We start from the raw sequence: 21,189 nt of genomic DNA on the forward strand, positions 1-21,189 counted from the left end.
TTAAATATTTGTAATATATTGCTTGACTTGCTATCATTAAACTACTCTTGTCATATTTGCTCTGTATCTTTCATGACATCCGGTAGTACATTGACTTGTATAGTTTTTCTAATTATTCTTGCACTGATGCAGTCACTTGGATGAAAGGCATATATTTTTTGTTGAAGAATACAACTGAGAGCAAGATGCTGTTTTGCACCGGAACCTATCTTTCTACTGAAATTACGCATTTTTCTTGTGAACCAAGCAGGATTATTTTCATGTTCTGATTTGTTTCAACACTGGCATAACTCTGGAGGTGATGTTTGTGTGGGATTTATTGAACATTACCATGTATAAACTGGTTGTCTAGTACACACTGGTTATTTAAGCTCGTTTAAACAAGAATGACTTGTGGAATGCATCTAGAGGGTGAGTCATCTTCTGCTAGTATAGGTGTTGGAGACAGATAGAAGGATATTAATTACCGGCTGGAATTCCTTGTCATCCTGCCCAGACAGTAGAAGTTTAGATAACCAGAATGGATGTGGTGCAATGGGTTATGGGTAGGTGAGATGAATCCTACATCTACTTGATGAGAGCAAACTACATACAACCCTTTTTAAAAGTTAGAGTGTTGTAACTGTGCTATCTAAGGATGCAAATAAGGCAAGGGTTGCATGGGAAATAATATCATTTATTAGATCAAACCGATAGAAAAGAAATAGCTGGGATCTCTAGCATGTATTCTTGTTCTGTTCAATTCCCTTAATGTATCTGTCTGTGTCCTTTTTTTTTCCCCAATTATTTAATTGAAAATGTTACTCAAACTCAATTAAATACATTAGAAATACACTCCTGTAATTCAAAAACTGCCAAGCATAAGAATAGACTAACCCCTCTTTTAAGTTTTTCAAGAGGATGTTCCTCTCTAATCTTTATTTCCTTGCCAAATTCTTCAGGTCACATCTGACATATTTCTTACAGCTAAAGTTAAGGTGACCCATAATGAAAATGTTTTTTTTTTTCTAAGTCAGACTGTTTTTTCATTTGTGCTCTTTCCTTGCAGGCTTTTACATTAAAGATACATAAAAATTAACTTACCAGTTCTTCAAGGGATCTAGCTAAACTATTCACTCACCACGTCATGACAGTTATATTGAAGGATTGACATATCTTCTGGATATTTTGATTTGACAATTTGGTAATCACTCTAACAGAAGACTGCTGTTGGTTAGGCATCGTGCTGAAGTTCTCATTGAGGCATGTTTTTTTCTACCAAGTGCTGACTTGTTCAGTTCAGTCCTGCAGCTTATCGGCAAGTTGCATAATCCATCGTATTCAAAACACAACCCAGTGACGCTGCCCAAAGCAGTGAAGGAGATAATTCCTGTTTCTGTGTTGTGCTTGCTCTTCCTTTGTGTAACATCTCTTGCAATTCCCATCTTTTGTTGCTCACCTTCCTTTAGTTTTAGAAATGCCAGATGTTTCTGAGTGATCATGCCAGATCTTGCTATTGCTTATCTGACTACCACCTTCATCTGTATCAGTACTTCCCATTGGGCTGTTCAGCTGCCTTCTTACTGATGACTTCTTGAATTCAATCCAGTAGTGTTCTTATACACAAGAGATTACATGAGTTTTTCTCAAATGACTCCTTCATTTAACTGAAGTCTTTAAGATGTGCTGTTCTGAAGCCAGGATTTGCTGCAATACTTGTCTTTCTGGGATAGTCATTTTTTCTGTGACTACTTCCAAAGTGGTCATGTTGTTTTAGACCACCAGAAAAGCTTGTCATAATTACTGGGGCTTCATACTCCTTTAGGATTAGGAGAATTTCTGTGGAAATTATCTGATCTCCAGTTTCTTGTATTTTTCTGAAGGTTGTGGACTTGTCCAAGTTTGCCTATTATCTAGCCAGATGACTGTGAAGGCACATAATGGATCTCCTTTGCAACCAAATGTCAGTTTTGTGGTCATCCATTTAAAGTATGCTATTCCTTCTTGTTTACATTCTACTGAAAGGCAGTTTTGTGGCTCTCTCATGAGAAAGATTTCTCTGTTATTTAGGCTGACCTTTTCTTTGTAATTATGTTATTTTTTGCTACTTTTTTTTTTCACCCCTGCCTTGTATTCTTTTGTTTGTTTGTTTTCTTCTATTTACTTCTTTCTCTGTATATCCTATTATCCCATCCCTCTGGCTTCTCTGATAATCTTTTTTTTTTTTTTTTTTTTTTGCTTCTGAGTTGAGTAAACTTAACTGTGTTTCTCTTTAGTTGCTTGGCTGAACTTGTCCCATGTAATCATTATATTCAGCTATCTTGTCACGTGGCAAACAGGATTTAAAAAATTGGTGATTTTCCTTTCTTGGATTCATACATGTCATTGTTTCTACCAGCACATTATATTGCTGTGAAAGGAATGTTTTGCTTAATATTTATGTGAAGTGTTAAGATACTGGTAAAAATGTAATATCTTAGTTTAATTTAGAATCTTAGAAAAATAGTTTCAGTTGAAAAAATGAAAAACAAAAAAATCAACACTTTGCTGTGTTTTTTCCAATCTGTCCATGCATATTTACAGCAAATTCTGGTGCACCTAGAGGGTAGAGTGCTGTAGTACTAAGTACAAGGTCAGCAATTTTGCTACTAAACAAATTGAATCCTAAGTGTCCAGGGAAATAATTTGCTGTAGAATTTCATTCTGCATATCCACCAACTCTTTGGGATGTCTGGCTCTTTCCCTTCAGAGGTGTGTGAGTTTAAGGGTGGAAGAACCTGAGAAAAGAGAGGATACAAAAAAAAAAAAAATTCTCCCTCTAACTGCACCTATAGGAAAATAGTGATAAAGAAATATTTAAATGAAAAGGAAATGGGCTATTCCACAGAGATTCAGTCAATTACATGCAGAAAAAGATACTGTTCTCTGTGGAAGCCATTTGTTCTCAGAAATAAAAGAAGGAAATTAAAGGGTGCATCTTAAATTTCAAATAATATACCTTGGAATCAGTGACGGATAATGTAAAAATATTCCTGTTCTTTTGAAAGACTAAGATGCTGGTTGCAAGGGATATTAATGAACACCATTCTTTATCCGAATGATAGAAAATACCAGTCTGTTATTATGTGTTTCTGATTTCACACTTAATATATTTTTTTCACTCATAGAATAACTTTGACTTCTCAGTCCCAGCTTTGAAAATACATGGTTTTATTTCAGACTCTTTCATGGTAATGCTTTTCTTTGATACGCTTGCCTTTGTTCCACATGTGAGTACCAGCAAGGCCTATTACCCAAATGAGAAAGACAGAGAAGTAGTCTTCTTGCAGTGTCTTCTGAACTACTACTGCAACTTTGCCTGTGCAGCCTTTGTTAATCCAACTCTTAAGTCAAAGAATAAATATAATGTGGATGTGTAAGCTTTCAGTGGTATGGAGAGCTTCTATCTGAAAACGTCTTCTAAAATCCATGTGGGTTTGGGAAAGATTTTTCCATTTGTTTTGTGTGCGGTGTGGGATTTTCGGACTATTTTATACTTGGTATTGTTATTTAGTATCAAATAGCTGCACCAAATAAAAACAAATGTATTTTTGGTAACGGAGGAACAGCAAGTTCTGAAGGGTTTAAAATAGATGACATATGATACCAATAATAGCCCGGTGCAACTTAGCAGACCTGAGAAACTATTCAAAGCAAAATGGAGGGCAGTTCTATACTCCAGGCTTTCACTAACATTTATTTTGCCATTTTTGCTTTGTTTTGCTTCAAACTTTTAATTAAGATTTCCTTGGCTCTGCTGACTCATTTCTATATTGTTAAAGGCAACAGAAAAGAGGCTGCCAGGATAGCAGAAGAGATCTATGGAATAGTCCCAGGTAAAGTAAAAATGTAGACACTCTTAACATTCAGTTGTCTATTTGCTACATATGTATAACTTTGGGATTTAAATCATTGAGTTTCCATAAAACAAAGAGTTTGTTGCTAAGTGCATAGGGTGAATATTTTAACCTGACGTGCCTTCCACTTCTGAGGTCTTTGCGGTGTCAGTATGTGTTGGCATGCGTTAGGTGTGCAAAATTTGAGACTGCAACAGCTACCCAGCTCGAATGAGGACGACATTTGCTCAAGGCACTACTGTAGATAAAAAGATTGTTCTAGGAAGCACGGCATTCTTCAGTGGGGGTTACAGATGGCTTTGCTAGCTTTACTGACAGATAATATTCATGGAAAAGTTTTATTGTGTTGATTTCCTGAGAGGAAATACTAGGAAGTTATAATTAATTACTTTGTGAATCTACGTCAGAGATCCCTGTTTTGTTAAGTCAGGCCATAAAAATGAATACATCTGAAACTGTTCTGAAAAATATATGGTGCAGGAATATGTTGTCTTTACTGGGCCACTTAGTCGGTCATTTCGCTTTCTTTGGTTTCTCTTTTTCCAAGTGGTTTTACCTCCTTTGCATTACTGCTTATGCATATGCCTATACAAAATAATGTACAGATAGTGGAATTACTGGATGTACAAACACCTGATTAAAATGACACAGTATTTTAAATATACTGCTAATGAAAGGATGTTTTCCTGCCTAAAGATTTCTTTCAGCATTGTAACATTACAGGTTTTTATGTGACTCGGTTTTGGACACTTGCTTCCTGATGAACTGAGCTGCCGTGAACAGGTACAGCAAAGCGAGTGGGACTGTTTGTACTGCGAGATGGTCACCCAAAGCACTGCTATTAAGATCTGTCCAAGAGAAATATGGTAGCAAAACATTTCTTACAGGACATTTATACACAGGAATGTCTGTCTCTGGGTTATTAGCTTTCGCGTTGTTCTCTAGAGTATAAGTCCAATTATTCATTTCTGCCATTTTTTTCCTGGTGCATTCATACAGTTGCAGTCAGACGTGTGACAAACACCAGGTTTTCCTTTGTACAGGTTCTTAGCAAAGTGTCTTGAAATTTAGGGGACTACAACATATTTTTATCTGCAAGTTGCCATTTGCAGAAAGCCATTAAGGATAATCTTTCAAAATATAGAACCATGTGACACTGTTGCTGGGGCACTGGATTGGGTTACAGGCAGAGTTTCACAGCCTCTTCTCTTTGCAGTGTAGCGCAACAGCAGTGCTCCTTAACTTATCTTTAAGTTAACTTATCCTTAACTTAGAAAAGACAGTGTTTTCTGACATGTCGCTTACAGCCATGGAGGGAAGAAGTGCCCTGTATGGGAACTATATTTGCCACACATTTCAGGGAGGTAGGTTGCTGCAGCTAGCATGGAAGTATGCAGCAGCATGTTTTCATGAAGCATGTGTTTGCATACACATGCCTTTACAATGCATGTGAAAACCGCTTACACCTACTCTACAATATGCATAGGAGTTTTCATAAGGCACTGTAGCTCTGTTACCTCTGAACTCTCCTGGTGGACAAGGCCCCTACCTTTTGTCCTTTGCAGTCTTATCAGTCTTCTAACTTTCTCAACTGAGCTTGCCTATTTGAATAAGCAGGACGAGGAGGGAGGTGGGATTTTTTGATGTTTTCTTGAAAATCTTTCTCCAACACTTTTTTTTGGTGAGCCCTCCTTGGCCCTTAGGAGCCTGGTTGCACATTGTGTTGGCTGTCATTCTACACCATCTTCCTGCTCCTAGAGCCCAGGGACAGCTCCTTAAGTAAACAGAGAGAAAAGTGAAAGCACTATTTAAAACTGTAACCCCACCACAAGGTGAAGTGCTAAGGTAATGAAAACACACTGCAAGAATGCTAAGGGCTGCCAAAAAACCCTGTAAAGCAATGCTGGCTTTAAACTAGAGAGTGAGACGGGCTCCTTAGGTCCATCTTCTCTCCTCCTCCTGCGGCTCTGTGGGCAGCCACTTGTATATGATCATAATGGCCCACTGAGTGCCCTTGGGATGGTTGGACTTCATGGGCACAGTGAGGAAGGCTTGTGATGAGGGCTCCCTTGGCCAAAGCTGAAACCTCTGCTGTGTCCTTGGCCTGAAATTTCCCAGGGATGTTCCTGTGTCTCTCATTGAGATTTCTTTGCCTCAGGCAACACCTGAAATGGAGATATATCACCTTTTCCTTTCTCTCTGTTGTGCTGTGCTGTGAAAATACTTAATAGGACATGGGTTTCAAGCACTATGCTTATGGGGCTGTTGTACAATGGAGCACAAATGCAAACACTGATATTGCTTCTGTCCTCTGGCATGGTAAATGAACTCCACCTGAGCTGGCTATAAGTGTAGGTGGCAGCTAGGCTAAGGACTTATTTCATGGCACATAAATAGATTAGAGTAAGGAAAAGAACAGACCTGCAAGAAGAAGTCTGCACAGTTCAACAGCTTAAAATGATTAAGGAAAGAAAGTGAAACCTCAGGCAGGATCTGTTTGTTTCACGTCTATTCTGAAAAATTCCACTGAAGAGGGGGATGAAACCTGTTACCTGCCTGTCTGAGCTGGAGAAGTCATTCGTGAAATTGTCAGTTTGGGAAATAAAGCAGACAGAGTCATGCTAGAATTCATTTGATGGACAGAGCGTTCCAGTGTCTCTCTGCTATGAGACCCTTAATAAAGTGAAGGGCAGCTGGAATATGACTTGTGACAAAAGCTCCCTAGAACAGACAGAAGCTGATACTTTTACGATATGAGTCCTGCAGGGCTCTGAAGTCTCTGGGTGAGTCTCAGCAGCATTAAACCTGTGATCTTTGCTGAAGTGTGTTCTTCGCTATTTTTCAAAGTTCTGCCACCAGGCTGGTGTTAAGGCACCTTACCGAGCGGCCAACTTTCTCCGGAGTGCTGAGCACTCAGCTGCTTCACTGAAATCAATTTATCAACACTTTCACTGCTGATACTGCATTGATTTGAAGCCCATTCTGCATTTCCATGCAACTGCACTTTCCCTATCCTCCCAGGGGAAATACATGTTGCATACCTGAATTAACTTTTATGAAATTGCTGTTTCAGGCAGCTGGGCAGACAGATCCCCTCTGCATGATGCTGCTTTCCAAGGACGCCTCCTGTCTTTGAAAACCTTGATTGCACAGGTAAAAGCCTGCAGGTAAAGAAAGACAGGGTTGGGAAGCGGTGTGGTTTCTCTTGAATTGTATCTGAGTCAGTGAGCTGGTAATAGACTGCAGCAGGAATAAGAAATACAGTCATATAAATAATATATCCACATGCATGCCCTTGGACATGGATTGGCTGCCTAGTTAAGATGCTGAGGACAAGTCCAGGACAAAGACTGCTATTGCCTGTAGCTTGCTGTATGATAAACAATGATCCTTGTGCTCTTTTTTCAATGGTAAATTATGCAGACTGGGCTTGGGGAGAATAGGGATAATACATACATCAACTGTCTGAGAGGGAAAAAAAAAAAAAAAACAACTCCAACAAACCAGCAATAGAAATCTGTAAAAACATGTCTTGCTTTATAAAACAGCAAACATAAGCGTATTCTACCTAAAGGGAGATCTGTCAGCCTCAAACTCCATTCCAACAGCAACCATGAGTTAAAACAAAAGGAAGAGAGGAGGAAAGAACTTATGAGAAAGGACAAGAAGTTGGGTATGAATATAAACAGCTGTAAAGAGGTCAAAATTGTGCTTTGCCATCCATTCTCCTTATCACCTTTCTTCAAACCCAGCTCCCCAATCTGGCAAAAGTGAGTAATCTCCCCCAGCTGTTGCTGATTTCCCAATGTGCTCACCCATCTAGTTCCCTCTGCAAAGCCACTTTGTGGAAAAGGAAGTGGTGGAGAATATGGGTAATAAGGAAGAGAGCTCAATCATTCAGAGTATTACTGTCTTTCTGATCCCCTCTATCTTCATCTGTGCTATCTTTACACCATCCTGTTTGTGGGGGGCACCTGGTGTTGTGGCTGAACAGTGGAGGCCTTTGTTCTTCACCAGTTGTGGTTATACACAGGAGAAGCACCTGGTGTTGGGGCTATGTTTTTTAGTTAATCTACCCTTTTTCCTGCACCTGAGGACATTAATTTCAGGAGTGAAGAATAAGGGTCCTTGCTGATGGAAAGAGACTGAGGCAGTAAAGTCTGCAGAGACTGAAACGGAGATGAGTCACAGCAGTTTTATTAATAAACGTGGGATAAAGCTCTTTGTGGAGTACCATAGATGTTGCTCATTTCTTCTATAGGCACACTGTTAGCCTAAAATGAAATGCAGAGCTATACTTCAGGGTATGTATGAGACACTCAAAAGTCTCTACCTTTGGATTACAGCTCTTTAGATAGAAAGGCTTCTGCTCCCTTATGGATGCCTTAACATTAGGAGCTGTTTGTGCCTGTGTGGAGATGGGGCACTGAAGTTTTAAAAGAGCTCAGGGACTCAGCAAGGCCTGGTCCAGCACCGAAAGAAGCACCTCATTTTTCAGATGTACTAGGAAGAATGTATAATCGTATGAGAACAAGGCTTAGTGCCAATGTTACTTTGCAAACGGCTATAGTAAGATCTATAACTTGTCCCCTCCATTACTAAATGGAGACCTGCTGTTTTATTCAAGATATCAGTGCTTATTCATTCATTTGCAAGGAATTATTTTAATTTGTTAAATTTATGTCTGAATAATGAATAAGAATAGCTCTCTTCTTATCAGGAGCCTCTAGAAGACATTCCTCTTGAAGGAGTGTACTCATCAGTAAATATGAAACATCTATTCAATGATAAAATATAGTCTCAACATTTTTAGAAATATTTTATCTGTTCCCATGCACTGATGTAATGTGAAGGAAAATTTTAGCTGCAGCCTTTGCATAGAATCATAGAATTTCTCAGGTTGGAAAATACCTTCAAGAGCATCAAGTACAACCGCAACCTAACCATACTACCCTAACTCTAAACCCACAATGCTTTCACATTGCTGAAAAATGATTGTTTTCCTATCATTGAATTTCTATAAAGTAATGACAGTGGCTGTTTTTAATGCTTATTTAAGCAGGATTGGTGACTTTTACAGTGTTATGTTGCTCGCTGATATTAATGTCTACTGAAAGCCTTTGTAGCTGCGTACTAAACAGTGCGTTGCTGCCATCTCGTGAGCTGCCTGGTGTATAGCACATTGAACAGAGGGAGAATGGTGCTTCGGAAGACACTCAGGCCTACTTCGAGGCGTGTTGTCACATGTGGCTGTGAAATCTTACTTATGAGGAGATTCAGCTGCGTTTTGGGGACAGCACACATCGCAGTTTCTTTCTTTCTTGTGAATAAATTAGGTGTCTGTTTCTGCGGGAAGAGGTGTAAGAGCTGTCATTTAGGAAAATGCCAGCAATGAATCACTGTGACTCCAATTCTTTCTTCTTCCAGTGTAAAATCCCTTCCAACCCAAGCAATCTACGATTCTACCATTATTCTATGAGTCTATGAACTACACCGAGTACTCCATATAGTCAGTGGGTGTATTTTTAGGATGGAACTCATGTGACCTACAGCTACTTTGAGATAAGCAGAATCAGATCCTAAGGGTGCCTGTTTCCCCCCCACTGATGGAGCCCAAGGGTCCAACTAAACTCGGAACCATAACCATTACCAGCTACCGTGCCTGGGGACAAGAACCAGACAGCAGTAACAGGACCCACGTGCATCCCTAGCCCCTGCCTAGCTCTCTGCCCAGGGCCTAACCACTGCTGGTGCGCCAGGATTGTCACTGGGCTGAGCCAGTCTCTCTTCTCATGCCCCACGCTCTGCCTTGCAGGGTTTCAATGTGAACCTGGTGACAACAGATCGAGTCTCAGCTCTTCACGAAGCCTGTCTGGGAGGCCATGTGGCCTGTGCAAAGCTGCTGCTGGAGAACGGTGCACACGTGAGTCCTGGGCTGGTGGTTATCACCCCGAGGAAAATTATTTATGTTTTGTTGTTTTTTTTCCATAGCCATCATTAGAATTGCCTCTGGTTTTCTGAGGAATATTTTGGGAATGTTGTGTAAGTAAAAATAGATGTAGTTAAAGAAATGAGGCAGTTTATCTGTTATTAAAATGATTTCCCCAGCTAGACCTCAGGTAGGATACATGTTAAAAATGGAGATACACAAATAGGATGAGATATATGAGAACATGTTTCATTCAGCTGGGTTACAGACTTTTTAAGCACTGTTTACGTGGCAAGAAAGTGAGCAACACCCAAACAGGAAATCAGGCTATCTCTTGGAGAAGAAAATACATTTATTAACTTCCTATACTGTACGCCAAATTTCAGTCTCTTTGAAAGATGGAGGAGAAACCTTTTCTGCTCAGCTTTTGTTGATTTTGCTGTACAAGTGGCATTACTTTTTTTTGTTTAGGAGAATCATCTCTGGACTACCTGTTGCTGACCTATGAAAGCAACCTGTTCCTGGTATATAAAACCCCTTCATTTTCATCTTTATTTTTCTTTTTTTTTCTTTTTTTCTTTTCCCCACTCATTCATAAATAAATAACAACTCATTCATAAATAAAGTCAACAAGATGTTTTCTAACTTCTGGGAGAAAGTGTTCTGCTTTGATACTCATCTTTAAGTTCAGCAAGACCAAGTGCCAGGTCCTGCACTTTTGCCACAACAACCCCAGGGAACACTACAGGCTTGGGGTACAGCCTAGCTCTAGCCCTTAATCTCCTGTCTGTTTCCTCTTCTTGATTTGGAAACCACATGAAGTGCTGTATGCTTGCAGAACCCATTGTTCTTTTCCATCTTGCAAAAAAAAATTAAAAAAAAATTAAAAAAAAATTAAAGCCTGTGGATTTGCTGCATAAATTGCCTCTGAGGGCTTGCTAGGCAGTCAGACCTTGCAGCTGCTGCAGCACTGCACAGTGCAGGACTGTGCTCTCCCAGTGGAGAATGACAGATGATGGTTCTTGCCAGGTATCTGTGTCGGAGGTCAGGGAAGGAAATGCTTTCTCCCTTGCACACATACATATATGTATGAACGCAAACCCTTTTGACCTCCTTTTCTTTTTGGGATTATGACAGTGTTTCTGTGAATATGTCTTTTGCTGGAAATGTGTTTTCAAATGAATGTATTAAACATGAACTATATTTTCATTTAAAAATCAGAGTTGTCTGAGCATGTAATGGATTTGGACTGGTGCAAAATAGACATGGAAACAGGTTCTCCGTGTTAAGAGGAAATAATCTGTGTTTTCTGAGCAGCCCTAGGAAGATCATTTATAACAAGCAATGATGCTGCCTTGTGGCACTAAGTGCCTAGGAAAGAGCGCAGAGCTCAAAGGAGAATGTTATATGAGTTGTCCCACACTTTGAAAGTTGCAAGCCAAATCAACTCTGACATTAAACGACAAGCATTCTAATGCTCTTTAGTTGAGCACATGACACATGCTGCAAGGGCATTTCTCTTATACTGGATTGTTCTGAACATGTCCTGCTGTTTCAGGTCAATGCAGTCACCATTGATGGGATCACTCCTCTGTTTAATGCCTGCTGCAGTGGCTCTGTGGCTTGTGTCAACATGCTGCTCGAATTTGGAGCCAAGCCACAGGTTGGGAACCACCTTGCTTCGCCCATTCATGAGGCAGTCAAGAGAGGTAACATTCAGTCTGTGAGTGAAGCTAACAGCAACTAAGTGAGCAACGTATCTCTTATTGACTTCAAAACATTTCCCCCCATAAAAACTTACACAGCGCAGATAAATATGTTTGGCTTATTCCCAGCTCTTATGCCTCATTGATTGTACCCAGGTGTATTCTGCTCTGTGTCACTAAAATTAAGTGATAGTTCTCTTTTGCTGCGCAGGACACCGGGAGTGCATGGAGGTCCTTCTGGCTCATGGGGTTGACATTGACCAAGAAGATCTGCAGTATGGGACCCTTCTGTATGTTGCTTGCATGTACCAGAGGACAGAGTGTGTCAAGAAGCTGTTGGAACTTGGTACGCCCAGAGAAAGAGCTGGGGGAGAGCTGGGGTAGTGTAAGCCACCCCAGTTCCGTCCAAGTTACATCTCTGCCATAAACATTTTGAAGTATTTCTGCAAGAGATGTTTGGACAGCCTGAATCTGTGAGATAATTAAAATTTCACTTGTATTCATGAAGAATACGTGCCCAGGGAGGTGGTGGAATCACCATCCCTGGAGATGCTCAAGAACCGTATAGATGTGGCGCTGAGGGACATGGTTAGTGGGCATGATGGGATTGGGCTGACAGTTGGACTTGATATCTTAGTGGATTTTTCCAAACTTTATGATTCTGTGAAATTAGAATCTCCTTACTGGAAAATTGTAATTACAGGGATCTATCTGAGACCATTTGAATGTGAAAGTAAACCAGAGTTTTAGTTTTCTAAAGCAATGGCAGGAACCAGAAAATATCATTGATGACCAAAATCAAGTCTTTTGATTATGAAAAATTAGATTGCCATGCTAAGCATTAACCTCATTTTCTTCTCAGCTTATGATGGAAACAGTAGTAAAGATGATTGAAAGAATAATCTCTGTAGGCCCAGTTACAATTTATAAGTTAGTGTAAATTTCTGCTAATGACACTTGCTGTAAGTATGGCCCTGTTGTGCACAGCAAGCTGAGGGCAAGCATTTTGCTTGCTGTGCTCCCATAGTTACTACAGATACTTAAAGGGTGTTTTCCTTATGTAATTAAATTAACATAATCTAAGATAGATTGTATGATACTAACAAATTTGTGATAGGTTTTGATCATCTATTGGGTTGACAGTCTAAGAATTTTAGTGGTTGACCAGCTTTGCCTGTTGTAGACAGGATTCATTGGCTCAGTAGATGCTTATACAGAAAGTATTTGATCTGAGTTTTGCACTGATGCCACAGAGTGGTGACAGAGGCCTGGGTGCTACCCATCCCCTTCATTTATTGAGGCTACCAGTGGATACACAACTTGTGTGGTGCAAGGTCAGACATTTCTTGCTTTTTCCTGCGGCCAACCCTGCACTCTTCTTCTCCCAAGGAGCCAATGTTAATGCGGGGAAGCGACTAGATACTCCACTCCATGCAGCAGCAAGGAAATCCAGTGCAGAGATAGTTGTCTTGTTGGCAGACTATGGTGCTAACCTGAAATGCAGAAATGCTGAATTCAAATGTGCCCTGGACCTTGCCATACCCAACAGCAAAGTGGAGCAGGCACTTTTACTTCTGGAAGGTAAAGGTTCCTTTTGCCTTTTCCCCTTTGCCTTTTCCCCTTTGCCTTTTCCCCTTTGCCTTTTCCCCTTTGCCTTTTCCCCTTTGCCTTTTCCCCTTTGCCTTTTCCCCTTTGCCTTTTTGAAGTAGATTGGTATTTATTTCTTTCACCCAAAACCTTTTCCTTAATTGATTTAATCCTCTATGTAAGTTCTCTATTGATTTCAAGCCTGTATCATGCTACACAGAAATGAGCAAGCAATCTCTGTTTTGTTGCTAGATCTGCTGCCAGGTATTAGAGTTTTAGTGAGCAAGTTGGCTAGTTATTCTGTGCCTTTCTTTTCCATTTATCAAAGGTAAATCATCCTTATTTATGAATCAAGACTCTAAGGACTGAGGATTGAAAACTGCCATGATATTATCATAGCTATTTTAGTAGCATCATCTTGTGTTCAGTCAAGCACTGTGGCTCAATGACTTTCTTCCTGAAAAAAAAATTAAACAAATACATGTTTGTGAGACTGCAATCCAAGCACAAAACAGCAATGTCCTTTGCAGCTTACATGCAGGCTCTCTGATATTTCTAGTTATCTTTCCAATCTACTTGAGTAAACTTCTGAGCAGAAATAAATCTAACACTTCTTGTGCCATTTTCACCTGTGCCACATGTAGCCAAAACATTGTGCATCCAACAGGAAAGTCCCTGGAGAAGGGACATGCTTTGTGCATAGAGATCCCAAGAGCTCTTGGATGGTACTTAATGTCAGTTGGCTGCATAAGCTTTGCATTGGCCTCTGCATGCAGTTGAGTTCTATGGAGGAAGTGAAACATAGGTTTAATATTCTTCTGCCTCACCCTCTTTCTCCGTGACATTTCATGTAGTGCTTTAGTTTGTCATAGAATGTCATAGAAAGGTTGTAGAATTACATGAGTTGGAAGAGACCCACAAGGATCATCAAATCCAACTCCTAGCTCCACACAGAACCACCCAAAATTCAAACCCTGTGTATGAGAGCGTTGTCCAAACTCTCGACCTCTGGCACCTGCGGCCATGCCCACTGCCCTGGGCAGCCCATTCAATGCCCACTACACTTCGGTGCAGAACCTTTCCCTAACCCCCAGCTGACCCTCCCCTGATGCGGCTCCATGACATTCCCTCAGGTTCTATCATTGTCATGTCTAAAAACTTCCTGGAGGACTTTTGCTTGAATGCTTCTCACTTCTTGTGACTTCTGTCCCCGTGTCTGAGGTGTTCAGGCCTGAGCAGAAGCAGGTGTCTCACACAGTTGCCTTGTGTGATTGAGAGCTTCTGTAGATGAATAAATATGCCAGTATTAAAAATCTCATCCCTTCCCGAACTTCTGCTTGACTTTCACTCTCAAGTTGTACCCCCATCCTCCCTCACAGTCAGGTGGGCCATAGGGTTCTTCAGTTACTGATGGGAAAAATGCAAGCACCCACCAAACGAGTCCTCGTATAACTTTCCCACCAGTGGGCTCTCCAACATCTAATAAGAGATTGTCACAGGATGCAGCATTTCCTTCAGGGCTTCGGAAGGGCCAAACCCCACTAGAGCTATGCGTCCTGGCACTCTGCCTCCAGTGGACTCCTGTATGGCATTTTCAGTATTTGCTCAAGAAAAGATTCAGAAAAGCCTAGCTGTGCACGCATAAAAATGTTTTTAGCGTTCATAGGTTTCAAGCCACTTAATCAATTTTGACAAGATAAGCCAGCAATGTATGTTGCCCTCCTTAACTTGAGAAAGTCGTGTGTAGTACTCAATTTGATTTTCAAATCTTGCTGCTGTTTGTTACCTTCTGACTTATACCGGGGATAAGGGTGCTTGATCTTGCTTTTATTTCTTTTCTTCCAGGCCCTGCCAGCCTTGCCCAGCTGTGCCGATTGTGTATCAGAAAGCATCTGGGTCGGTCGTGCCTCTATGCAGTACATAAGCTGCACCTGCCTGAGCCACTTGAGAACTTTCTCCTACACCGATAAGCCTGTGGCTATCTTTACACTGGAAAAGAAAGAGGAACAAATGGTTGTGTACTCCAAAATTATTATATCAAAGAAAAAAATCAACGACATCATTTACTGTCTACTCTGGGTACCAAACATTGCTACTGATTGTGTAAATTGAAGCCAATGGAAAACACCTTTTCACAGACACTGAATGGTGTTGGTACAGCTCCCCCACAGTTTATTGCCATATCTATTTTTACTAAACTGAGAATTTGTAATACATGTACAACTCAATCAACATATGTTTGTAGATAGACATGCATACATCCACCCACAGACACACACACACAAGACTTCCCCTGCATCTACTGTTGTCTAATGATGATAGGTGTCTTTTAATATCTGTGCAGCTTCTTCCTCTTACTTCTAAAAAGCTCACTATCAAAATCAAGGCTGTTATTCCTCCACTAGTGTGGGAGTGAAAACCTTCAACAATCAATGTTAGGCGTATTTATATACTGCACATCTTTTGTCCTCTTTGACTTTGCTTCCTGACAGCTCTTTCCCGTGCTCTAGTAGAGTAGCAGTGACTTTCAGCAGGCTCTGGCTGTCCAGATGTCCCATCACCTGAGCCCAGCTGCCCTCAACACTAATCCATATTCTCCTCCAAGATGAGAGTGATGTTACCAAATCAGGTGTGGGGGCTTGGAGTAAGTCTTAAAAAAAACCCCTTGTCTCTTCTGAAAAAAAAAATCCTATCTTACCTGAGATCTGGCTCTGTTTGCTATATGAATAATTTTTGTTAGCTTAATTTGAGGAGAGAACAGCAAATGTTTTCGTAGGCATATAGTAGGTCAGCTTTCAGTGTCTGTCCTTTGCAAAGCTTAATAATAAGCAGAGGAATGTGTTGCATCTCTCCTAATTGTCTTTGAACACTTTGGTCTTTCTCAAGATAAGTCCTTGGACAGTAGAGCAAGAGAAGGTCAAGGTCCCTAAGGATGGTTGTGCATCACTCAAACCTTCTCCTTGTTGGCTATCGTCCACTAGGAGAAGAAGTTGGCAGGGCATCTGCTTCCTCATCACCTACTCTAGAGTCTTTCATCACCTCTTTTGGAGAAGGGAATTTTAAAGGAGATTCTGGCCACTGTGATAGTAGTTTAAATCTTGTCAGGTTTTGTAGCATGGACACAGCAGAGTTACAACTGTAGACCTCCCTGAGCTGAGAAACTTGCTATCCAGTAACTGGTGCAATGCGGATATGTTTATTTTTCCTGTGGAGGCTGTTCTGAGGGCAGAAACATTTCTTCAGACCTGAAAGTTGATAAACTTCAACCACAAAATGGGCAATGGTGTATCACTAGTACAGTAAGACATAGAGATTAAAGGACAGTCTGCCTACGCATAGCCCAGCTTGAGGGCCCAAGAGGCTGGTTCAGTCAGGGGAAATGAGCCTTGCAGGGTATAGTGTGGTGGACACTTCTCCAGCAGCCACTGAGCTGCTGTCACCACTCCAGCAGAATCACCCTCTGGTCCAGTGCTAACCCCTTAATTTCATCACACCAGTTTCCCTCTCTGAGACAGAGGACTCACCTTTCCTGTACTTTCCAATGAATCACTCCGCACAAGGAAGATAAATTGTGCTCCCAGCAGTTCGTGAGACTAGGCCTGCAGTGTTACAGCCAAAAACAAATGTAGTTTTCAGCCTGTGAAGTACCCTGTGTTTGCACATATTGAATGCCCTCTGACAGTGAGAACTATTGCCCATAAAGTTTTCTGTGACAGGAATGACCTTGTATAGTATAGTATATCATGGATCTCAGAGATTTGAACTCTAAATTCTCAAGAGCTTCTGAAAATCAAATACTATAAAGAAAGAAATGTCTATATTAGTCTGATGTCAGTAGATCTCTCTCAGGCTTATCCTTACTTCCAGCTCACCTACTCTATTTATAAGGTGGTAGTCAGAATACCATCTGCTGTCCAAACAGAGAGACAGAGCCTCAGCTGTGTGGGTTGTCAGGCTTTTATTGCAATCAAGGAGTGAAGACAATTTATGGGATCTATTTCAGAACATGTAATACTGAATTGATTTCCTTCTGCAATCATCAGTGAAAGCAGTATTTCACTTGCATAGGATTTTAAATTGAAAAAATGTATCTTCATTAAGGAGATGCAAAGCCTACTCAGCGTCTCAGGAAGGTTTATGTTATGAAGCAGCAGAAGCTGCCCTATTTTATTGCTGATATTAGCTTCCCATCAAAAAATCACCTCACCTTTGCATCCTCCCAGAGACATCATTCTTCTTGAAATTCCATATATCAGAGATTCAAGTGGAACAGAGTTTTAATAAATCAGAAGAGAAGTTCAGAAGTCCTGATGTTAAGCAATCTCATTAAAATTTCACCTAGACTTTTTTGTTCTTATCACAAGCATGGTTCAGACTGAAAATTACCCATTTAATTTTCATTGACTGTGCTTTGTGTTACAACTATGCATGGAAATATTACCAAGGAAGTAGCCGGAAGCTGTATTTGATTTTTTTAATTTTTTTTTTGTAAATGTGCCATCTCATGAAGATAGGGAAACACTAGCTATTGTGCTAGGTGTTTACTAAATCTTATTGGTGATTTTTCCAAATGAGTTTGAAAAATATCTGTCAGATGTTGACAGAGCTTCTTTTTCCCTGGGCAGGAGACAGCTAACTAATCTTACAAAGATTATTTTCTTCAAAATGGGTGGCGTCTTCCATGCCATTCTATGATCATGTACAGAAACCTGTTATTTAGGTGAAATACAACTTTCCTGAGAACGCAGAAGTTTTTCTGTGTTGCAACGTCCACTGCTATACCACAGCTGTATGACTTTACTCCCAAAAAACTTCCAGTACTGTCTGCTTCAGAGAAAAGTGAAGCATATCTCAACAGGAATAATTTCACAATATCCTGGCTAGTCGAAAAGTGGGTTTTTTTTTTTTTTTTCTTCAAGACACAGCCCTTCTAAGTACTCTAACTTTCAGCTTTAAAGCAGGATCTCCAGCTATGGATGCTCACAAACCATAAACCTTTGTCCCATGTGTATTTTGCAGAAATGTCTTGAAAAAGTTACTGATGATCAGTGTAAACCCAAAAGATTTCCTTCAATTGTTCCCAATCTGTTGGGCCACTTTTCAATTTTATTATCCATATGTTATGAAAGCCAGAAATGTGGACTCAGAAATGTTGGTGATATGGACCTCACAGAATCATAGCATACCCTGAGGCAGAAAGCACCCATGAGGATCACTGAGACCAACAGACATCAAACTAATTAGATGTTGACTTCAAGCTATCATTCATTACTTAGTATGCCTGTTATTATGATCCAAAGCAAAACAATGTTAATACAGGTTTGCATCAGTCCTATCTTTATTTGTACTCCAAAATAAGCAGTCTTCATATCTATGTTCTGTCTGGTAAAGGGTGCATTTCCATGACTCCAAACATTTTTACAGTCCTTTTTGTCTTTATCTTTTCTAACACCACTAAGCTCTTGTTCATAAGCATCTTTCCTCATCAACTTTATTCTGAATTCATGTATCTGTTTTCTGACCTAAGAATATGATTTTTACTTTCCTCCTTGAGCAGTATACCTCTTCAAAAGCAGCCATTTTAGTGAACCTGTCACTTTGTCTGATGTGTTTTCTCTAACTCACCAGGCTGCTGTGTTTGGGTCCTGCACTCCACATCCGCACACTTCAGTGGTCTCTTGCTCTGGAGGATGGCACTGGTGTTTGTAGAGACATCACCTCTCAGCACCTGCACCCTGCAGGGAGGCTTGCAGACTCTTCAGCTGCCACGTCCTTGCAAGAATATGCCCGCGCTGGTTACCCTGTTCAAGCAGAGACAGAGCATTTTGCCATGCTGGATGTTCTCTGCACATGTCACATTCTAACTTGGCCCCTAAACGGTCCACATTTTTGTCTCCTGACCAGCCTGTGGGGTTCAAGTAGCTTCCAAGAAAGCCTCTCTAGGTCTCAGATTTCCATATCATTTGTGGCCATTCCTGATTTTCTTCTGTCCAACTGAATCTCCCACACTTAAAATGAAATTAAAAAGTGAGGGAAATGCTAAGCTGCTCCAACAGTGGTCATATTGTAGGAGCTGCACCTCCCCAAATCAGCCTTGAGGTGTGGATATCTTCTCTGCCCAGGCAGATGCAGGCTTAGAGGTTGGCTGTTCATCCTTCTTCTTGTGATGGGACATGCTTGTGCCTCTTTGGATGGTGGTACTGGAGATCATCTCTTCCCAACTCCATCTTTCACCAAGGAACTGCAGCCTGGTCAACATCCATCTTGGAGCATTCTGCTTTTGGACTTCTGCTCACCACTTATGTTAGATGTTAATATTATTCTGACCATATGCAAATCCTTGTGAAAACTGCCCAACATTTTCAGTTCCAATTCTGACCTCTATCTCCTGCAGCACAACTCTGCTGTTGGCACTTAGTAGCCCTCTGGTCTTTATTGGGCAAAAACCACTGATGACCCAGCAGATCATCAGGGCAAGTCTGGCTATTTGGCCTGATACTAATGAAATGAAACATATTCACGGACTTTGTGAAAAAATCAGGCTGACCTATATGCTGGGCTGACAGTTTATGATGTTGTTGTATATTTTTTTTCCCAAGATATTAATATTTTGTACAAGCCAATTGCTCCTCTTTTTTGTTGTTTTTTTTTTTTTGATGTTGTTTCTTTTTTTTTTTTAATTTTCTTCAAGAGGTGTATACTTTGTTATTGTCAAATACAGATTATTCCACAAAGAACTTCTGCCCAATTTGATTTCTATTTCTTGAAAATTCCTTTATCCTTAGATTTCATACCATTTGCAGAAACTCATGATGCACACTGCAAGTGAAGGGAAAACTGTACCAGTTCTGGAATTGAAAAATGTTCAATATGAGGTATCAGGAATTGTGTAAGAAAACACAATTTACATATTCAGCTGAGAATAACATCTGGGAGGTGGGAGTAAGATGAACTGGCAGATCATGGCATTCTAGGATTTTGTTTAACAAGTAACACATTATCAGCAAACCACTGCAACTAATGGTTGCATACTACCCAGCAAAAGATAAAGTCTCACATATGTGGGGGATTCGCTTTTTATCTTACTTTTAAGGAAATTAAACTTATGTATGAAGAACTTTTCTTCATGGCAATTTGAGGAAAACTATTATAAATGCCAAAACCCATCACACAGTCAGTATAGCAATTTTTGTCATTACATGCCCAGTCTGTGATATTCTGCAAAAATAGCTTCCCAGAATCACAAGCACTAACATGGCTCACTCCCATTCAAGCACAAAATCAAGGTCTGAGAAATAAAATTATGTTCCAGCCATGTAAAAATGAAGAAAACAATTAAAGTGAATTTGGTATTTATAGTAACAAGAGATTTAATACTTTTAATTGTAAGATGTACCAGACCTTGTAGTGACTAGGAATAGGATAAAAATGAGACTCCCAAGCCAGTCCTTGAGGGCAAGGGAGTGTTTGGACTGGGTTTAAACCTATATTTTACTGAAACAATCCAACTGACTAATAAACAGGTTTCTATAGTTTCATCCTTTCTCCCATGTGTAGACAATCAGCGGAAAAGATCTGAAGACAGAGAAGAAGAAGTGTTCCATCCTTTAATATCTTTTCAGGCCCGGAGGCCATGGCTATTTCATCTGAACTCCTCCGTAACGCAAGCCGCAGAACCTCACCCAGCAATTGCGCTAACCCAGACTGTGCCCTGGGCTAGGGCGCACTTTACAAAACCTGGAGGCACAGTGAGCTTCCCACCTCACCCCTCCACTGCTGCCGCCACCACAGGCCAGGAGAGGATGAGGATGGGAGGCCATCTCCTCCTTTACATTCATTCTTGTCCAGAGCCTGGAGCTGCCAGTGTGACCAAGCGACTAGTGCGTGGCCAAGGCTAGCGGTGTTCCATGTCTCAGATTCTGGAAATCCAAACTTTTAAAAGATAAGAGGATACGTTAGATGAGTAATGACAAAGATTTCTATACTAAGTCCTGTTTTTTTGGCATGTAGGAGGTGAATTCTGCCACATCCTACAGATATTCAGCCATGTATTACCTATAGTTTGCTAAGAGTACGTTGTTGCGGCAGATGA

At 40.6% G+C, this 21,189-nt stretch overlaps 1 protein-coding gene across 1 annotated transcript; it reads left to right on the forward strand.

The window, feature by feature from the left end:
• ASB11 (ankyrin repeat and SOCS box containing 11) lies at window positions 202-15,329 on the forward strand. Its single transcript, XM_021409858.1, has 7 exons — window positions 202-3,854; window positions 6,949-7,028; window positions 9,691-9,798; window positions 11,363-11,513; window positions 11,722-11,856; window positions 12,900-13,091; window positions 14,943-15,329. Exons 1-7 carry the CDS (start codon window positions 3,677-3,679, stop codon window positions 15,065-15,067), a joined length of 969 nt encoding a protein of 322 aa, XP_021265533.1. The 5' UTR covers window positions 202-3,676; the 3' UTR covers window positions 15,068-15,329.

Source organism: Numida meleagris, chromosome 1 (genome assembly GCF_002078875.1).
Source record: "Numida meleagris isolate 19003 breed g44 Domestic line chromosome 1, NumMel1.0, whole genome shotgun sequence".
In the NCBI taxonomy this organism is placed as follows: domain Eukaryota; kingdom Metazoa; phylum Chordata; class Aves; order Galliformes; family Numididae; genus Numida; species Numida meleagris.